The following is a 19,828-nucleotide window of genomic DNA, read 5'->3' as shown; positions in this document are numbered from 1 at the left end:
CCGGCTAGTTCTGCCGGAATGAGTCTTAATGGTGCATGAGCATCTTTTTTTTTTTTCCATTACGTTGATTTTTTTTAATGTCTGCTTCATACCCTCGCAAAGAAGTCAGGCGCCACCTTCCAGCTCCTTAGTGAGGGAGAGCGGCCGAGGGGCCAGCCCAGGGCAACACTCCTATTTCTCTCACCCATCCGCAGATTAATGCCGCTGCTCATTTTGCCTTGCAGCCTCTCCGGGGCGGACGCTGAGCCGGGACAGTGCTCAGCGTGGGAGGACAGGACCTCCGCTTGCTCCCCAATGCTGTGTTTGGACTTGCCGACTAATCCCAGAGCAACTGTGTTTTGTTTCAGGACGGCACACTGGCTGGCACCTCCTTTCCACTCCGTTGTGTCCTTTCATTAGAGCGGAGCTGCCCGGCGTGCAGAGCCCTGCCCAGCCGCGCTGGCCCCGGCCGTGCGGAAAGGGGCAGGCTCTTTGTGACTTCCAGTCTCATGGACAGCTTGGGTCTCCCACCCCCACTGCTTAGGTTCTCTCTGTCCGAGCCCAGGGGTCAGGGGCCTGAGCTCTGGGGTGAAGGGACGTGCCTGGCGGCTTCTTCAGGTCAAGGGAGGTCTTCCTGCTTCCACTCTTGGCAAATTCTGGAACTGACAGTGACGGCGCCTAGCTGCTGAATTGCAGATGTGGCACCCTAGGGCCTTGGTCCCTGCTCCAGGCCAGCTGGACTCCACAGAGGGGGCAGGCTGCAGGGGCAGGTTGGTACTGAGCAGCGGCCCAGCCCTGGGCTAGGAAGATGGGGGCGAGAGGAGCACAGGAGCCCTTGACTGTCTTCAGAGACCTTACATGTGAAGCCAAACTCTCACACACAACAGAGAAAGAGGGCAGCGCTAGGTGGAAACCCAAAGCAGTGCAGGCTTCTTGGACAGGCCAAAAAGAAGGATAAACAACATTCCAGGCAAGGGATGGGTTGCGTGGAATGTTCTGGAATGTCCTTAAATGTTCTAGGCAAGGAATGAAAAATTGAGGGTAGAGACAGTCATGAGCATTGGGGAGGGAGCAATGGCCTTCCCAGAGATGGGTGGGACCTGGGCTGGGATGGGCAGACAGGTCCTGACCCCCTGGGCTTATAGGGGCCATCAGGAACTGTGGGGAATGGGTGCCCACCTGAAGGTGGGAGAATGTGGGATGTGCCTCCATGACCCTAACCGAATAGGATGGGCGCTGGGGCTAAGAGGCAGTCACTGGAGGAGAGAGGACACCCCCTTGGGAGCTAGGAGACCTGGGTTCTACACCTGACTCTGTCACTTGCCCCATGACCCCAGTCACGTCACATCCTCTCTCTCAGGCCTTGGGTTTTCTCGTTTGTAAAACAGGAGGCTGGTCCCAACGATGTCCAGGTTTCCTTCCAGGGTGACAGTAAGGGGGTGGGAGGACCGACCCTGGAGAGGCTTCCCAAGTACAGGCGCCAGGACATGAGAGGGATGAGGTCACTGGGGGCAGATCCACGGACCAGGGTCAAGGCAGCGGGGGGAAGACATGAGCTGAGTGTTCAGCAGGTCACGTGTCAGCAGCCTGCAGCACAAGCAAGTAGAGAGGCCCGGTATGCAGTGTAGTGGATGGAGCCCAGAGAGGCCTGAGGTCTGGGGAGACAGGAGGGCCCCTCAGGAAGGAGAGGAGGCCGAAGCAGAGCCCAGAGGAGCGACTGCGCTTGAAGATTAAGATGTGAAATTGTAGCCGTTTTAAGTTTCATTTCCCTCGTCCTCACCACGGGCACCCGTCACCACCTGTGCTGATAGCTGCTGCAAACTCCCTGTGTTGGGAGGAGCGCAGACTCTCTGAGGAGGATTTCCTTTCCGGCCGCAGAAAGTCCTGGAGAATTCCACATTCTGAGAGGTCAGGGAGCAGCTGGTGTCGTTGCCATCATTGCCATCTCCTCGACCCTGTGACCCTGGAGACTGAAAGTGTAGCAGCCAGAATGCCCAGTGGGAGAGATGGGGCCCTGCCCACTGAACCCCAGGCAGCTGCACGAATGGAGGCAGAGGGAGTGGGTAGCCAATGCCCTGGTCCTTACCTTCCTGAGGGTCTTAGTGAACACTGTTGGGGACAAGTGACCCACCCCCGGTTGCCCCGGGACGCCCAGGCCTGGAGGCTCAGAACAGAGTCCTTGCCACCCCCAGCCTGGGGTGGGTGACATGGTCACCAACCCATCCCCTGGGAGGGTACCTCACCAGGAGCCACAGGTCAGACACAGGGACACCACGTCATTCGCTACCCTTCACCCAGCACACAAGCAGCCCTCTCCTGGGTCCCAGGTCCCCCATGAAATACCAGGCAAGACGGGGGCTCTGCCGTCAGAGAGTCCCCAGTCTAGTGGGGGAGAAACTGACAAGCAGGGTCAGGAAGATGCAGACAAGGAGATTCAGAGGCTCACAGGCCAAGTGCCAGTTCTAGGGGGAGAGGGGCACCCCGGGGGCCCCCAGGAAGAGGTGGTGTCTGCTGTGGGTTTTGAACCAAGAATAGGGCTGGCCAGGAAGACAGTGGGGCAGATGGGAGAGGAGCAAGTGTGAGGCCAAGGACAGCAGCAGACTCGCAGACTCGCAGACTCGCTGCTGCTGCAATGCCAAGTTCAAGCTGAGCACGGAGGGAAGGAGGCCTGCACAGGGACAGGCCCACATCAGGGACAGGCACAGCATCATGGGCTCTGTTTTAGGCTTGGGGGTGCCATGGTCAGATGTATGTTTCATGAACACAATAATCAGACTGCGAGCCGGAGAGTGGGTCCCAGGGCATCCTCTCCCAACCAGCGGCCAGATTCCCCTCAGCTCAGCTGCCTAGAGGCCCTGTTCTCCATGGCCAGGCTCCAGGCCAACCCCCACGTTGTCCACATGTCCTCTCTTCACATGCGTTCTTGCCTTTGCTGAGGCTGCAGACACTTCTTCTCCTTAGCCTTCCCCCATTTAGTCCCAACTCATCTTCCTCTGACGGGGGCAAGACCAGACCCCAGGAGGCTTGTAGAGATGTCTCATGACACCCTGGGAATCCGCCCACTAAGCCGAGGGGCAGGACCATGAGCATCCCTGAGTTACAGATGAGGAAACGGAGGCCCAGAGACGTTGACATGCCCAGCAGATCTGGGATTCGTGCAGAAGCCTGAGTCTGTGGCCCATGCTCTCGCCATCCGTGGCTAATCCAGAGGAGAGCAGAGTATAGTGTTCATTCATGTACAAAGGCTGCGAGGAAGGAAAGTGAGCTCTCAGGGCTGACGCTGTGGACAGGCGTGCAAGGAAAAGGGATGTGGAGAGTGTGTGTGTGCGCGCATGTGTGTGCATGTGTATCCATTAGAAACACTTATAACTGGCCACAGGATCTGCCCCAGGTAGCTACCTGAGACAGGTACCTAAGTCACAGGCACTCATTCCCACACCTGCAGGGGGGCCAAGTCCCCCAGAGTCCGGCCTGGAGGCTGAGGAAGCCTTGGAGGAGAGCACACGTGGCTGTCAGGGAGCTCAGAGCCCGCACTGAGGGTGCTGGCCCGACCCCCCATCCCTTTGTAGCCCGGTCGAGTCCCTGTGACAATCAGGGGTGAAAACCCTGCGGAAGGAGCCGTGGCTTTGTCGTTGGATGGCATGAAGCCTGGCGCTGCGTAACACCTGTGCCACAAGAGAAACCCCAGTGGGACTCAGCGGAGGAGAGCCTCAGGCTTTGGGAAGGAGGGAGGACATCGCGAGCAGGCTAGACCAAATGGGGTCCTGGGGTCCAGCCTCCCAAGTCCAGAGCTACCTCTGGACTCCAGTGAGCAGGCCCTGGGGGAGAGAAGTCCCTTTGCCTACTCCCAGGTACTGAGGAGCTCTCGAGGACATTTGGGGACACAGCAGGCATTGGCTGCACTCAGTGGCCCGACAGGCTGCAGGCCCCATCAGAGGGGACAGGGGACTCTTTGTCTTTGGAGGCAACAGAGGCACCACCCTCCCTGCCAGCACTTCTGAACACGCTCCCAGGTCCGGGTGAGCAAGGAAATGTGCAGGCCCAGAGAGACCTCCTCGTCACACCAAATAGGACAGCGCCCTGGCCCTCTGCCTCCCAAATCACAAAGCCGGCTGGAGCCAACAACGCATTTGAGCTAGAGTCTCCATTCATAGAGAGTGAAATGAATGGACACGCTGACTTGTCCAAGATGGTTTCACAAACCCCCCGTAGGGCTCTGGGCTTCTCATCCTCCCCCCTCTCCAGGGGAAGCAGAAAGGACCCGAGGAGCACACATCCCGGATGTAGGGACGCCCGCTAGACTTAAACACACTAGTCATACGCCTCTCCCCTCCTTCCTGGCGAAGTCGGGCATTTGTGGGTGGCAGTCTGCCCCGTTCCTAGTGAAATAGACAGGTGTGTCTGGAAGACCAGATAACAGAAGGAGAGACTCACACGTCCAGATGCTGGCAGAATGAGGTGAGCCAGGCCTCCGCCAAGTCATCATGGGTGGGCCAGAGCCTGCATGAGCTGCGACAGTCCTCGGGACCCAGGGAGATTGGCGTGTGCCCCACCCACCACTGCCCCAGAGTTCCCTTGCATTTTTCCAGACCTGACTAGCAAACTGAAAACATCTGATCCCTGAGGTGGGTGAGGGGCAGACGAGGAGGCCTCGGTCCAGAAGGCTGGGGAAGGCAGTTCTCATCCCGGGTGACAGAACTGCTAACGGTAGAATGTCAGACATTCTGCTACTTGGGACGAGGCATTCCCGGCTCAACCGTAGACCCAGGCTTGCTGTGTCCCAGCCCCTGGTCTCTCCCCAGGCCACACCCCCTTTTGGGAGAAGGTGACCCCAGGAAGTTATAGTGTTCTGACGGAGCCCAGGGGCCCTGTGTGGGCTGCCGCTCACTCCCATGGGTCCATGGCCAAGGGTGAGGGTCACAGTCCCATCCCGGCAAGTCCATCGTTGCCCTTTCCTGCCCTGCTCCACCTCCCACTGAGGTGGTGCCATGGCCCCAACTGCCCAGCAGCAGCTCAGCTGCTCCATGGGGCTGAGTAGAACAGGCCACTGGACCCCAAGATCCAGCTTAGGACAGGGACAGATGATGATCTATGGAGAACACAGCCCCCACTGGTGACCAGGGCCACCCATCCGTGGTAGTGCCTCTCAGAGTCTCCCCACTCAGAGGGAGGAGCCCTAGGAGCTCTGAGGTTCAGTTCCAAGGCAGTCTGACGGTCATGGACAAAGGGCGACCTCTGCCTCCCTCAGCCCCCACAGCTGGCTGGGCTGCACCTAGTCATCTATGTGGAGGGGAAGCACACATGTGCAGGCAAGCCGCATGAGGTCCCACTGTCCAGGGCCTCACCTCCTGCAGGTCTTGAACTCAGGCACCTGACAGAGTCCATCATGTCCCCGGGTATTCCTCTGCGGCCAAGCAGAGTGCCCACGCAGCTCCCAGCGTCTGGCACCTGGTCCCAGCAGCCCCCAGCTTCTCCCCAGATCTTTTACCCAGTGGCCCCCTCCTCTCCATGGGTGCCCCCACTGGGGTGTCTGGAGGAGCAGAGCCACAGCTCTAGGTCATAGGGACAGTGGTCTGGTCTGACACCGGACAGCACCGGCCAACGCCCTGGCTGCCTCCCCATGCAGTCCCTGTGCTCCCCAGCCTCACGGGCACCACATTGTCCCCAGCCCCCTCCCTGGCTCAGACTCTGGGCAAGACAAGAGTCTCCCCACACTGGTCCCGTCCTGCTCATCACTCACTTGGGGCCAAGGGCTCCACAGGCCTCCCCTGTGCTTGACTCCCCTCCTCACTGGTGACTCTGGGTTCTCAGGATCACGTGCATTTCAGCATGTGTGTGTGTTCGAATGTGGGGGTGCATCCCGAAGTCCCACCTCGACTGCTCACCGAGTCTGAGCTCCTCCCCTGAGGACCCGTGGGAGACAGGAGGGCTGGCCAGAGGTGCAGACGGCAGCGTCTGGGGCCCTGGGAGGAGGCAAGCAGTCCCACTGCAGCCTCGTCTGCCTGGCCCTGGCTGTGGCCCAGTGTGGCCTCTGCAGAGCATGAAGGGCATGAGGACAGGCCAGAGAAGGGCAGGTAGGAGCGACGGCAGAGGCCACAAAGACTTACACCAAGAGGTTGACCAGATGGCCCCAGAGGCCTGGGGTGTTTAGGATTTCTGTAATTTTAGGTGATCATATAATGAATGAGCTCTTTATATTTAGCCAAGTCATCCAAGCATGGACATGCACCCCGACAGCAGGCTGAGTGTGTTGTCACTTTAAAAGTCACACCACATATCTGTGGGTTTGAGAAGGGGCTCTGCCCAGGCTCTGTTTAGCAGTGCCTTCCCCTCTCTGCGGCCCAGGGCTGCCCAGGGCTGGGAGGCAGAATGGCCCTTCGGGCCCCTGGTCAGTGAGCCCGTCTGAGGGGCCCTCGCCCAGGCAGCAGGGTAGCAGCCGCACCTGCCCCCGGCCAGGTCAGATCTGTGTTGCCCTAGTGGTGGCATTTCAGGTACTGTGGAGCAGAGTGGAGTCTTGTGGAAAGGACGTTATCCAACCTCTGTCATGTCAGCCCCCCTTGGGACTTCAGACCTCACCCAGTTCAGTCGTCTTGTGTTGCAGAAAAGGAGCCTGAGGGCCAGAGAGGTCAAGGCTGCCCGCCTATCAGGGACACAGCTGTGGCATCCAGGTCCCCTAGCTCCCTGCTCCCACAGAAGTGGCCTCGATCTCCGGCTAGCCTGCTCACTCGCCCGACACCTGCACACCCTACTGTCAGCCACAGGGGCACCCAGGGACCAGGCACCAGAGCCTTGGCCCCTGGCCCGCTCAGGAGTGGGGGGGATGCAGAGGTCATTTCCCAGGACCATGGCTGGACCCAACCCGGGCAGAACCAGGCTCGGTGAGAGAAGCAGGGCCGGTCAGAGCGGCCAAGACGGGGTGCCTGCCGATCGCCTCTGAGACACCTGCCTCCTGACTCTTGATGCTCCGGGCATTTTTCCTCCTGGTCACTTCTGTCTCGGTGTGGTTTTTGCTTCATCTTATCTGTTTCCTTCCAGGTCCAGCTTTAGGGTGTGGCTGCCAGGCCTTAGGAGCCTTTGCGATGGTTTTGTATTTCTGTAGACACCAGATATAAGCATACTTATATATCTGTGTCCCTCCCCCGCTCCCCCCAATTCACAAGCCCGACGCACACTCTACACGCAGGCCACTCTGACCTCTGACCCCGTGTTCCATGTGGCAGGAGGGCCCCGCCCCGGGCCAGGTCCCAGGTCATGGCTGCTGGCTGTCTGTGGCGGAAGTCCTTGGTTGTTCCCCCTCCCCCTCCTCCCAGCTCTAACCATTCTGTCCGTCTGTCTCGTCTCGTCCTCGGTTTCAAAGCAATGTCATGAAGGGCTTCCTTTCCATGCCTAAAAGGGAACAATATGTTTTTGGAAAGAGGTGGGTTGGAGTCAGCATTCCGGGACGGCTTGGGGCCCTCAGTCTTTGGGGCATTCAAGGAAGTCTCTGGACTGGCTGTGAGCACAGCCGGTTGGGAGCCTCAGTCACGCTGGAGAATCTCCTAGGCCCGGGACCTGCTGGCCTCGTTTGGCGGAGACGCCGGGCCAGTAGCGGGGCTGAACCGTATTGTTTCCCTTTGAGGCCAGTCCTGGTCCTCGTCCCCATCCACAGCTCATGCTTTTTGATTTGCATCCTTTTTTGCATGGACATGCCAAGTAGTGGAAAGCAGGGTTTTCTGTTCTTTTTGGGCGTCTCTGGTCAGAATCTTCTCTTTCAGATCCCATGTCAGGTTGTTAGGTTCAGGTGTGTCATTGCCGTGTCCCTTGAGTCCTAAAGGGAAGGGCGTGACCGAGGTGTGCAGGGAGACGTAGCCCTGTGAGGAGGCGGCACCCTGGCTCCAGGGTGGCAGGCAAGGACACCCTGGTCTCTGTGCCTAGGTCGGTGCAAGACGGCAGCCAGAGCGGCCGGGAGAAGCTGGAGCTGGTCCTGTCCAACCTGCAGGCGGACGTCCTGGAGCTGCTGCTGGAGTTCGTGTACACGGGCTCCCTGGTCATCGACTCGGCCAACGCCAAGACCCTGCTGGAGGCGGCCAGCAAGTTCCAGTTCCACACCTTCTGCAAAGTCTGCGTGTCCTTTCTGGGTGAGCCCGGGGAGCACGTCTGGCTCCTGGGGGCGTAGGGCAGGTGTGGGGAAAATCCAAAGACAGCAAGGATTTAGAGGGGAGGGCTGCGTGCACACCCCCACTGCAGGTGACACTGGAGTTCACCACACAGTTTGAAGATGGTAATTCCGAATGCCGAGTGCAAAGACTTCACTCGCCGGCACGGGCAGAGGGGTCCTCTGCGTTGCTTCCCCATGACCAGCCAGTATTGTGAGGATGGATGGACCACGAGGGTTGTGTGAATGGTCCATTCACAGGGACATGAGCCTGGCTTCACAGCCCTGTCCTCCCAACACTGGACAAAGCAGCTGCACACTCCCTCCCTCGAATGTGGGTCAGAGCTGCGCCACACCAGATGACCACCCAGGTCTGGATGTGTGGACTGGGGCTGGTCCCATGGACACTGAGACCTGCAGTCCGGGGCGGAAATCTGAGTGTCAGGGCTTCCAGCAGGCCCCCAGCCCAGGGCACACACGTAGCCTACGGTCTGGAGCTGCCCTGTGGGGGGGAGAGTAGGGAGAGGGTGGGGTATGGATAAGTCCCAACAATCCATGGCCTGGGCATGAAGTGCAGAGAGAGAACTAGGGGCCGAGCCTAGGCCAGGAGCCTGAGATGTGACCCTGGGGGAGCAGAGCAATCTAGAAGGGTCAGGAACCACAGCTTCAGAGTCAGGATCCCGAAGTATCCTGGGACCCAGGCAATTCTAGGCTAGAATACCCATTAGTGGGATCTCAGTAGAGCTGTCCAGATGGACCCCATCCAGAGGTCGGCGGGGAGGGGGGTGGGTCGTGAAGCTGAGAGGCCCCTGGGAGATAGGGGTGGGCATGTGTGGAGTGTTAGGCACCCATGACTCTAGAGTAGGAGTCTGTGACCCCACACGTGCCCGTCACACTTGTGGAAGACACCATAAGCCTCTAGCATGTGACCCCTACCTTCTACCCCATGGCCCCCAGGCAGTGAGGATGCTCCACACCTCACAGCCTTCTGCTGGGACTTGCAAGAGCAGACACAGGCTCTGAGGCATGAGATGGGGCAGGAAAAAATCCAGGCCATGGGCTTCTGGGGACACTGGACGCTGCAGGCAGGTCACAAGGACAGGGGCTCAGAGAGGGCTCCAGAGTGACAGGCAACAGGAACAGGCGTGCCCCTCCCAGGGCCCTCTGGTCAGTGGTCACGTGCTCTCGCCCCCAGAGAAGCAGCTGACGGCCAGCAACTGCCTGGGGGTGCTGGCCATGGCCGAGGCCATGCAGTGCGGCGAGCTCTACCACATGGCCAAGGCCTTCGCGCTGCAGATCTTCCCCGAGGTGGCAGCCCAGGAGGAGATTCTCGGCATCTCCAAGGAGGACTTCATCGCCTACATCTCCAACGACAGCCTCAACACCAAGGCCGAGGAGCTGGTGTACGAGACCGTTATCAAGTGGATCAAGAAGGACCCTGCCTCCCGCGCACAGGTAAGGCCACCCCCTCCTTTCCGGCCCACCCCTTCTCCGTCTTCCCTAGGCCTGGGTATGGGGAGGCAGGAACTGCTCCCCTAGGCAGCAGACAGGTGAAGGGAGGGATGGGAGATGAGAACTCAGTCAGCACAACTCCCCAGGGCTGGCATTCCACCTGCAGGGGACCCACGCTGACCAGGAGGCCACAGGGTCCAGTGGACAGCATCAGGGCCCTGCAGGAACGAGGGCACCCCAGAGCTCCAGGGAGCTCAGTCGCAGCAGGAGGAGCCCCACAAATGGTGGTCCACCCTAGGGTCAGTTGCAGCAGGCCAGATTTCTCCATTGCTCCCTCCCCTCGCCTCTAGCTGCTGGGAGCTCTGTGTATCTCTGTCCAGGCTGGGTGAGCGGAGGGGCTGTACTCCCAAAGCCAAAGACAGACTGAATTATCCACGTCACGCAGTCCCAATACGAGCCACAAGACGGGGCTCCATCGGCATGACCTCAGAAGCTTCCCTGTCTCCTTGACCCTACAGTACGCAGCGGAGCTCCTGGCAGTGGTCCGCCTCCCCTTCATCCACCCCAGCTACCTGCTCAACGTGGTGGACAACGAGGAGCTGATCAAGTCGTCAGAAGCATGCCGGGACCTGGTCAACGAGGCCAAACGCTACCACATGCTGCCCCACGCCCGCCAGGAGATGCAGACGCCCCGAACCCGGCCTCGCCTCTCAGCAGGTATTGAGGGATGTTGTCCGAACCCCCCAAATGCAGGCGTCAAGGGGTCAGCCCAACTCTGGGTGGTCCTCCAGAGGCACCAGGTACAGACGCTGAAGTGCCGGGGTGTGTGCCAAGGATGCCCATCTGTGCCCTGCAGGTGTGGCTGAAGTCATTGTCCTGGTCGGGGGCCGTCAGATGGTGGGGATGACCCAGCGCTCCCTGGTGGCCGTCACCTGCTGGAACCCACAGAACAACAAGTGGTACCCCTTGGCCTCACTGCCTTTCTACGACCGCGAGTTCTTCAGTGTAGTGAGTGCTGGGGACAACATCTACCTCTCAGGTGAGGCCCCTCGGGGCTGGCTGGGGACTGGGCACGGGCTTCCCGAGGGGACCTGTCCACACATGTCCAGGCCGAGAAAGGCCAAGGCCCAGGAAGGAGTGTCTGCGTTGAAAGTGACACTTCTCCTCCTGACCCTGGGGCGGGGCCACCTGGCCACTGGGCGCTTCCTCACCTGCCTGCGCTCTGGCCCTCCCATCCTGCTACAGGTGGGATGGAATCGGGGGTGACGCTGGCCGACGTCTGGTGCTACATGTCCCTGCTCGATAACTGGAACCTCGTCTCCAGAATGACGGTCCCCCGCTGCCGGCACAACAGCCTTGTCTACGACGGGAAGATCTACACCCTCGGGGGACTGGGCGTGGCAGGCAACGTGGACCACGTGGAGAGGTAATGGGGCCACAGTCATAACCGGGACAGCTTCTGACGTTCACTGAAAGCCAGCGTCTCTCTGTTCCTCCTTCCCAACACCCCCCAGCCGAGACGCCTAGAGGCTGGACGTTTGTACGGTGGTAGTCCCGGCTCTTCACACACAACCGAGTGAGAGGGCTGGGAGAGTGAGGTAGGAGGGCGACAGCTGCCCAGTCACTGCCGTGGGACACTCTTTTCTTTTCCTTTTTTTAAAATATTTTATTTATTTATTTTTAAGAGGGGAAGGAAGGGAGAAAGAGAGGGAGAGAAACATCAATGTGTGGTTGCCTCTCACGTGCCCCTTACTGGGGACCTGGCCTGAAACCCAGGCATGTGCCCTACCTGGGAATCCAACCACTGACCCTTTGGTTCACAGCCCGTGCTCAATCCATTGAGTCACACCAGCCAGGGCCCATGGGACACTCTTGTCCCCACAGCCCATTCAGGTGTCAGACAAGCCGGAGACATGAGACCCAGGGGTGGGAAGGCACAGGATGGGCTTGCTGGCCTGGCCTGGCAGTCAAAACGCACTGGGGCTGCGAGCAGCGGCCCAGAGACCCACCGGGATTTAGGGCGAGGCTGCACCAATGGCCCAAATGTACACCATGCTGACAGCTAGACTGTTGTGTCCCATCAGGTGGGCAGTTACACACCAGGAAATTCCTTCATCCCGCACATACCCAGAAATCTGCCTGTGACACGGGGGAGGACCACTGCACACAGATCTGGCCAACCATCTAGAATTCTCCAGAAGGGGATGTAAGCCAGTGGGGCCAGAACCTCGAGGATCAGCCCGCCCTCTGCTGGAGGTCCCAGGCTGGCTTCCTTGGGCCATTTAAAATTAGGCAGCACGCGGGGGAGTCAGGTGTAGGCAGGCGAGGAGGCAGCAGAATGGGCGGAGGCTCTGGCGCCATCCTGCCTTTGGGAAAACAGTGCCCCAGAGGGTGATGAGTTGGCCCCGAGTTCCAGCCCAGATCACCGGAGCCCTTTCCCACGTCCTTCCCACACCCTGGCCCACCTGCCCGCCCACGTCACAGCTGCCACAGAAAGCACATCTCCCCATGTGACAGCTTGTTGCCTATGGAGCCACACATACCCCTCAATTTGTACTTTTCCCTTGGTGGCTAATTGGGCAGTTGACAAATGTGACAGCAAAGACGGCTTCAGAGAGAGACAGGCTGGGTCTGTGCACCACGAGCTTTTCACTCCCCACGTGGAGCCCAGACACGGCTCCATCACGTATGATTGTCAGGCTGATTTGGAGATAATGGGGAATCCACGTGTGAGTGTAAGAACCCTAACACTGCCGTTGAGCCTGGGGCAGGCCTGAGCCGACAGCCTCCGGCAGGACCCCCTGCGTGGCCGGCTCACCCACGCCTCCCAGGAGCGCCCCTGCCCCTCGTTTGTCACCCCAAAATAAACACAGGAAATGAGAGACGTCTTCTAGGTGGGAGTAAACGGAGCTGGATCTGTCACCCTGTCTTGCTTTTGTCAGCTATTTTTAATCTCCTAAAATGCTGATTGCTCATTTTGCAAACTTACACGTGTTGGTAGATACAGGGATTTGCTTGAGGATCCAGTACGCCAAGAGGGGGATGAGTCCCACTCCCCTTGGGCCTGGGACAGTTCTCCAAGGCCCAGGGGCAGTCAGTTCCAGCTTTCCATGGTAGTGACAAGGCCACCCTGGGACCCAGGAGATGGGGGAGCAGCCCAGGACAACAGGGTGCCGTGAGGGGCCCTGAGCCCCTCGTCAGCCCTCTGGGGTCTGTCCCCTGTCCTTGTAGGGACTGGACACAGACATGAAGATCCCTGGAAGGTGGGCATGCAAGTGAGGTGGACGGTGCAGCGTTCCCAAGGACCGTAGCTGAGCCCTTTGGGCAAGTCAAGTTCTGTGCCACATGGTGGCAATGATGAGAATTCGTGGTGACAGGAAGGTTAGGGTAACGGGGACAGACACCAGGGTGCTTTGTTCCCCAGGAAGCACTAATGGTACAAATTGCTCTTATCTCGACAATGAATGAGATGTATGGTGCATTATAATTATATTACATTACTGTATTACAGAAATAGAGCCAGATTATGTAATTAGAGATTAACACAACAGAGCAATAGACAAACCTGTGTCATGTCATTATATAAATAACTGGGTCTAATACTTCATAGCAATATATCGCAGTAGCTGTGGTTACTGGGTAAATGATAGTGGTGCGCCTCACTCTGCGGGGTCATTTGCACGTCATTAGCATATCCCTCCCAAGCCGGAAGCTGGCAGATTGAGTTTATGGAGGGCTGGGGCTTGGCAATCAGCCACCTGGAATACCGAGCTCTCGGGAAATTTGTGTGTGCCATTGTACCCAAAGCCCGAAGACTAACAGCCGCACACTCTTCCACTGCCTCCCAGCTCCTTCTGCAGGAGCTCTTTGGGTCTCTGCCCTATTGGCTTAGAAAAAACAGATACCTGAACTTCTGACACTGTCCAAAAAGACACTGACTGCCTCGCCCATCAGCATATGCCATTCAGCTGCGGCTCAATTCAGCCGAGCCCTGCTGCCGTTTCAGGTGCCTGGGCCTCTCCTCCAATCCTGAGTCTGCACGAGCTCAGCTGGGTCAGTTGAGGCTGTCCCCTCCTCCCCTCCTCCCCTCCTCCCCTCCCAGCGCTGTCCTCCTGGGTCAATGAACTGTGCCCGTGGTGTGGCTATTCACGGGAACACGTGGGCCCGTGTGCTTCCTGGGGCAGGTGGGCCAGGAGACCCCACTATGGTGGTGCGGCCGGCCCACTCGAGGTCCCACCATGGGTTCAGGACGCTGGGAAAGGCAGCCGACAGGGTGGGGGTGGGCCGAGCTGGGAGGTCCAGAGGGAGCGCTGGTGAGGTCGGTACATGAGAAGCACTCAGCCCAGACCCTGAGAACTGAGCCCCTCGCTGCCCCAGGAAGAAAGAACTCGAAGATCCCAGTGCCTTGACCCTTCTGCTTAACCCCGACTCCTTTCTCCCTGTCAGCGGCTCCCTGTTCTCATGTTTTTCCCTGTCTGCTCTGGAACTCACGGTCCATCACTTCTCCAGGTTCAGGAGAAAGGCCAAGAGGGCTAATGTGGGCCAGACACTAGGTGGCCTTGAGTGACTCATCCAAGGGCCCCCAGCTGTGTGATCTCGTGCCAGCAGTGCCCAGGGCAGGAAGCAGACAGTGGTGCTCCCCAATGTCTGCTGCCTTGGGAGGGGCCCTGCTTTCACCCTGGGCTCTTTTTCTCCTCTGGTGGCAGGTATGACACCATCACCAACCAGTGGGAGGCGGTGGCCCCTCTGCCCAAGGCAGTGCACTCTGCTGCAGCCACCGTGTGCGGCGGCAAGATCTACGTGTTCGGTGGCGTGAATGAGGCTGGCAGAGCCGCAGGCGTCCTCCAGTCTTACGTTCCACAGACCAACACGTGGAGCTTCATCGAGTCCCCGATGATTGGTGAGGACCAGCTGTCTCCTCCGCCCAGGGCCGGCGCAGCCCCCCTACCTCCTTGTTCCACTTGATCTCGATAGCCCAACCCAAGCCCAAAAGGTGGGCTCAGCCCAGCGCTTCTGTGAACTCAAGTCTGGGGGTGGGGGGCGGGGCGAACCCCAGCCCGGGTGCAGCTGCGGATCCCACTGCCTGAACAGAGGGTAAGCCATACCATGTGCCCAGTGTCTCCCGGCTGCGGGCCTTGTCCTGAGGCCAGTCAGTAACACTGGAGGGCTCTCCAGCTCCCTTCCCCCAGCGGGCCCCAGGGAAAGGAAAGGGGAGAAAGCTGAGAAGTGATGTGCCGGCCCGCCTGCCCATTCTTCCCACAGACAACAAGTACGCTCCCGCAGTCACCCTCAACGGCTTTGTGTTCATCCTGGGTGGGGCCTACGCCAGAGCCACTACCATCTACGACCCCGAGAAAGGGAACATTAAGGCGGGCCCGAACATGAATCACTCTCGCCAGTTCTGCAGGTGAGCGAGCTGCAGCCATTCGGCCGAGGTTGGAAAGGAGGAGGGGAGGGACGGAGGAGTTGGAGCACAAAGAGTGACAGCCACTCATGGGCCAAAGCAAGTCCCAGGCCCAGAGCAGCGACTCCGCCAACCACAGGTGGGGATATTAGTGCCAGAGTATAAAGCACCCAGGGGCAGCCCCTGGCCCAGAAGCCCAGCCCTGTGGCTTCCACGGACCTCACAGCAAAGCGAAGGGCTTCCTGCCCCCACCGGCTCCAGGGCCTTGGAGGCCGCACCTTCGCTCAGCAGGTGGTGAGGGTGCTGCTGTGAGGTCAGCTCTCCCCCAGGACCACCTGCCCCATCACAGACAGGAGGCAGCACCAGCCCATACCCTACATGGGACAAGTGGCTTTTCCGTGCGAAGCGCTGTTGGAGTGCCCACTGTTTGTACAGTGTAGCTGCAAAAGCTGTGCACCACTACTAGCCAGTCATGTGACCTTAGACAAGGAGCTCTCCCTCTCCAAGGAGGTTCTGTCTCTGAAACAGGCAGTTAGTTGGATGGGACGACTGCTAAGTGCCTGGCAGCAGGGGATTCTCCAGTTCTCCTGCCTTACTCTCGTGTCATGCACTGTAACTGGTGACAGTGTGCAGAGCGCCTCTGAGGACACTCTCCACCCATACGGACAGCTGGCGCTGGAGCAGGGCTTGTCAGGAGGACTCCCAGACCTTGTCCGAGATTCAAAGTGGGTGCAGAAAGACTTGGTGCCTGAGGGGCGGTTGAAGCTGGGTCTAGCAAGAGAAGTAGGGAAAAGATGTGCCCCAAACGAAGGAATGTGCGGGGCCCGGGGGGTACGGAGCAACTAAGCGAGAAGGCTGGGCCCTTCCGTGTGTGCCAAGAAGTCTAGACCAATGTGTTCTCTTCGAGGCTCAGAACAGCAGGAATGGGTGGAGATTTTCAAAGGGTGTCTGGCCAGTTTCAGGGGCTAGCCAAGAAGAAATGGCCACTCACTCAAATGTGTGAGCAAGCCGGACTAGACACGTGGCTCTGTGGGGCAGGGTGGCTGAAAGGCAGGAAGGGAGGAAATGCAGGCGGGGGCAGCAGGCAGACCACACAGGACTGACTGAGACGTAGGACCAAGCCCGTGAGTATGGTGCAGGGACCATGGGGTAACCCTGCAGAGAGCACCCTGCACCCTGGCAGTCACAGGTGGGCAGCAGCACCTGCCACACTGTTCAGGAACCACAGTGGGGAAGCTCTGACTCTGAGCACCTCAGCAAGGGGGGAAGCCCCAGCCCAGTGGCCGGTGCTCAAGGATGACTTATTGTCCCGTCTGCTGTCCTTCCGTGAGTCACGTTCCCAGCATGATCTGAGCGGTAGGGAGGGTCTGTACGGACACAAGGAAAAGAGGAGACTCAGTGAACTCAGCTGAGAGCCTGTCCATCTCCCAGCCATCTTTAGTCAGTCTGGCCGGTCCTGGGGCACCCAGTATGAATGTGTCACCCACAGCTCCAAGGGTAGTACAGCCTGGAGCTCTGATTGGCTCTGGAGGAGGGATTTTTCTTCTTACACCAGCTTGGGTCAGAGGGCGGAGAAGAGCAGTGAGATCCCATACGACTTTTGCAAAAGGGGAGGAGCAGCCCGCACGAGACAGGGTACTGAGGGTCTATCTCCGGGTCCAAGAGGGAAGTTCAGTATCTAATACTCTTCCCTCTTTCCCTGACAGTGCCGTGGTGCTTGATGGCAAGATTTATGCGACTGGGGGCATTGTCAGCAGTGAGGGCCCGGCCCTGGGCAATATGGAAGCCTATGAGCCCGCCACCAACACATGGACCCTCCTCCCCCACATGCCCTGCCCTGTGTTCAGACACGGCTGCGTCGTGATAAAGAAATATATTCAAAGCGGCTGACATCAGCTAGTCACCCACACGAGACTGTGGACGCATCTGGTGAGGCCAATGCTTCTCACAACGATCAATTTTCAGCAACACCAATAAGAGGCCGACAAACACAATCAAGGAACTCACTGCGCTAAACATTCGAATACTCTCTACAGTGAATGTAGAAAATCATCCTTGCCTTTGGGGAAACCGGGGCGTAGCGCTCCGAGACCGTGACCATGACCGTCCGCAAGCGGGGCCTCGGGGCTCCGGCACAAGAACTTGCTCTGAATGGAGGCGCTCACTCTGCCCGGTGCAATAGAGTCTCACATATTTTTCAACTGGGAGAGAGAAGCTGTTTTTTCCTTCCTGCAGAGCAAGCGTGACCCCTAAGCCACCCTAGGTCAGTTCTCCTGTGACAATATTAGGCATCAGGCTCTCTTGGAACAAGATCAAAGTGTCCTTATCACTTTGATTCCTACTTTTCTTTTTAACCAATCTACACTTCCAGTGGCCGAGAGAAAACAAGGGACAGTGCTGTGCAGCACGAGGTCTAGGAGGTGGCCAGGCCCCACCGCGGCTGAAGAGGTCCAGCCACCTGTGCAGAGCCAGGTGTGGCCGGGGCCGTACCGCGGGGGCAGCCGGCGGACAGCTGGGGGAGCTGTCTGTCCTTCACAGGTTTTTCTACCATGTGTTTGCTGGAGAAGGACAAGATGATTGTGCTAGCTTTCTCTTATCCAATATGAATTATTTAGATTTCCAAGGCATTTTCTTGATAAACAAAAGGCTATTTTTGAGTACCGAGAGGAGGAGGCCACGAGGGGGAGAATGCGGGAATTCCCAAAGCTCTTTGTAGGTAGTGCCAGAGTGGGGCATTTGCTCTGATTTTTCTACATGCAGAATAAAGGATCTCTCCTGGGGGGAATGAACGCCCCCGCTTTATTTTTAGAAAAAGTAACTCCCAGACAGCCGCCATAAAAGCTGTGCCTCCTGGGGGTATTGTCAAAAAAAATGGTTCTGTTCTAGAAGGAAACACCCGTCCAGCTCCCTCCATGAGGTAAAGCTGAGGACCCAGGCCAGGCGGGAAGGGAAGGAGGGAGGGAGGGAGGATAAATGTCTACAAAGCACAGGAGACTATTTTTGATATTTATAGCTATATATTAAGGCACCTGCCACCAGAGCTCTCAGGATGGGGACAGCCTTCGCAGACGAGCCATGACAGCCGAGGCCTGAGGGACACGCGCAGAACCGCTCTTCTTTAGCACGTTGTCCTGAGACAGGGAAGCGGGACAGAGGTGACACCGGGGCTCGAGCACGAGGGGCCTTCCTGCCGGTCCTCTGACCCTCAGACCTCACGCGGTGACCAGTTTCCATCCCAGGGCAAGAAGGGTGCCGCTGCTCCTGCGCTGTTTCGTGGAAGTTGGTACCAAATACGCATTTACCATTTTTATATCTAGAAGTCAACTTGCTGTCATTTGATGATTAAAAAAAAAACATTCACAAGGAGAAAAGGACAGGACACGCCTTCCATCTCTCAGCATTCAATGACACAAAAATTCCAGTTCTAGCACTTACAAGCGTGGCTCCCACTTGGACGAGATACCGAGCTTCGTTATGCAGTTTTTAATATTATTTATTCTTTTAAAAAGTAATAAGCACAAAACTACATACATTGTATGTCATTTAACGTATTTATGTCAAACAGGGTGCAAGTGTGAACCCAAGGACTGGAGCACAAATTCCTAGCTGCCTGGGGCAGGGCTACGTTAGCGTCGGTGAGCGGCTGCCTCCAAAGGAGGTGTTAGCGGTCAGCAGGACTCAGCACAGGTGACGCCGAGACTCTGCGTCTCTCCTCATCTATCACACTGGAGCAAAACTGGCTATTTCTGTGAATGATATAAACAGGGTTCTCTGTAACGGTATTGTACATAGTATATGTTTATTGTTAAGTTCTTGTTATATTATAATAAATATATTTATAGATCTAGACTTGGAAGTCAACGTACTGTCTTCGTGGGCCTCCGCCCTCGCCCCAGGGAGGACAGCCCCGCTCAGGCCTGTTCTCCCTTGCACCTCCGCTGTCTGGGCTCCGTCACAGACCCGCATGCAGATTTGATGATTAGGAAGGACAAGACTCCTTAGCAAGGGAACGGATAGAGCTGAAAGGAAGCCAAGGATAAAGGGCAGGTAAAGGTCCACACTGAAGCGACTTGCAAACAGTCTGGAACTGGCCCCAAGAATCGCCCTTTAGGTGTAAGTGTTCTTCTTATTAGGCTTGTGGGACTGATGGCTTCCGAGTCAGCTTCCCGCTGGTCTAACTCCTGCGTCAGGGACCTTTGGTCAGGCTGAGGAGCAAATCCAGCTCCCCAGCCCGAGAAGCACGTCGTGCTTCCTCCAGGACGAACAACAGGGTGTGGCTCCCGCCCTCAGATTCAGACGAGGCAGCCCCGCTGCCTCCCTCAGTCACTCCCAGGGCTGCTCTCTAAAATGTCACTTAGACAGACTTCGCTAAGGACCCCCAACGCGAGGCTTCCCAGGTGAAAATGCAAGCTACCAGACAGGGCTTCACAGCCTCTTACAGGGAAACAAGTTTAGATTAGCAGGAACAGGTAGGTTTACCTGCATTTCTTAATCCCCCCATCTGACCAAGACCAAGTGTCTCTTTGCAAGAAAAAGGTCTGAGAAGGGTGGGGCGGGGTCGGTGAGAGCGGGGTGCAGAGAAGCTGGCTGAGGCCTTGTGATGAGGGAGCCAGGCAGTTGCCCAAGCATATCTGCAATGATATCTTCAGAGACGTCAGCCCTAGAGGAAAGGAGGGAGGACGTCTAGAAGATTCCAACTGTGAAGTGTTGAAATTATAACCTGTCATCAATACCAAGCAGTAGTTTTGTCAGCTCCCTCCTTGGCTACTTCATTTCCCTAAATCAAGTGAGACACGCTCTCTGGGTCCGGAAAGAGCATGTGTCCTTTAGACTCAACTCAGGGCGGTGAACAAGCTGCA

The 19,828-nt window shown here is 57.8% G+C and overlaps 1 protein-coding gene across 4 annotated transcripts in view; it reads left to right on the top strand.

The window, feature by feature from the left end:
- Positions 1–18,818, top strand: part of KLHL29 (kelch like family member 29) — a 284,614-nt gene extending 265,796 nt beyond the window's left edge. For all 4 annotated transcript variants that reach the window (XM_053925110.1, XM_024552500.3, XM_053925109.1 and 1 more), the window contains 8 exons: positions 7,894–8,096; positions 9,309–9,568; positions 10,084–10,282; positions 10,422–10,604; positions 10,811–10,991; positions 14,272–14,465; positions 14,828–14,972; positions 16,676–18,818. In XM_053925110.1, the coding sequence (XP_053781085.1) occupies positions 7,894–8,096; positions 9,309–9,568; positions 10,084–10,282; positions 10,422–10,604; positions 10,811–10,991; positions 14,272–14,465; positions 14,828–14,972; positions 16,676–16,859 (1,549 nt within the window). In that variant the 3' untranslated portion in view covers positions 16,860–18,818. The remainder of the gene's footprint in view (positions 1–7,893; positions 8,097–9,308; positions 9,569–10,083; positions 10,283–10,421; positions 10,605–10,810; positions 10,992–14,271; positions 14,466–14,827; positions 14,973–16,675) is intronic.
- Positions 18,819–19,828: the final 1,010 nt, after the last annotated feature.

This window comes from Desmodus rotundus, chromosome 5 (assembly GCF_022682495.2).
Source record: "Desmodus rotundus isolate HL8 chromosome 5, HLdesRot8A.1, whole genome shotgun sequence".
In the NCBI taxonomy this organism is placed as follows: domain Eukaryota; kingdom Metazoa; phylum Chordata; class Mammalia; order Chiroptera; family Phyllostomidae; genus Desmodus; species Desmodus rotundus.
The sequence above is the reverse complement of the archived record's forward strand: the minus strand, read 5'-3'. Positions and strand labels throughout refer to the sequence as shown.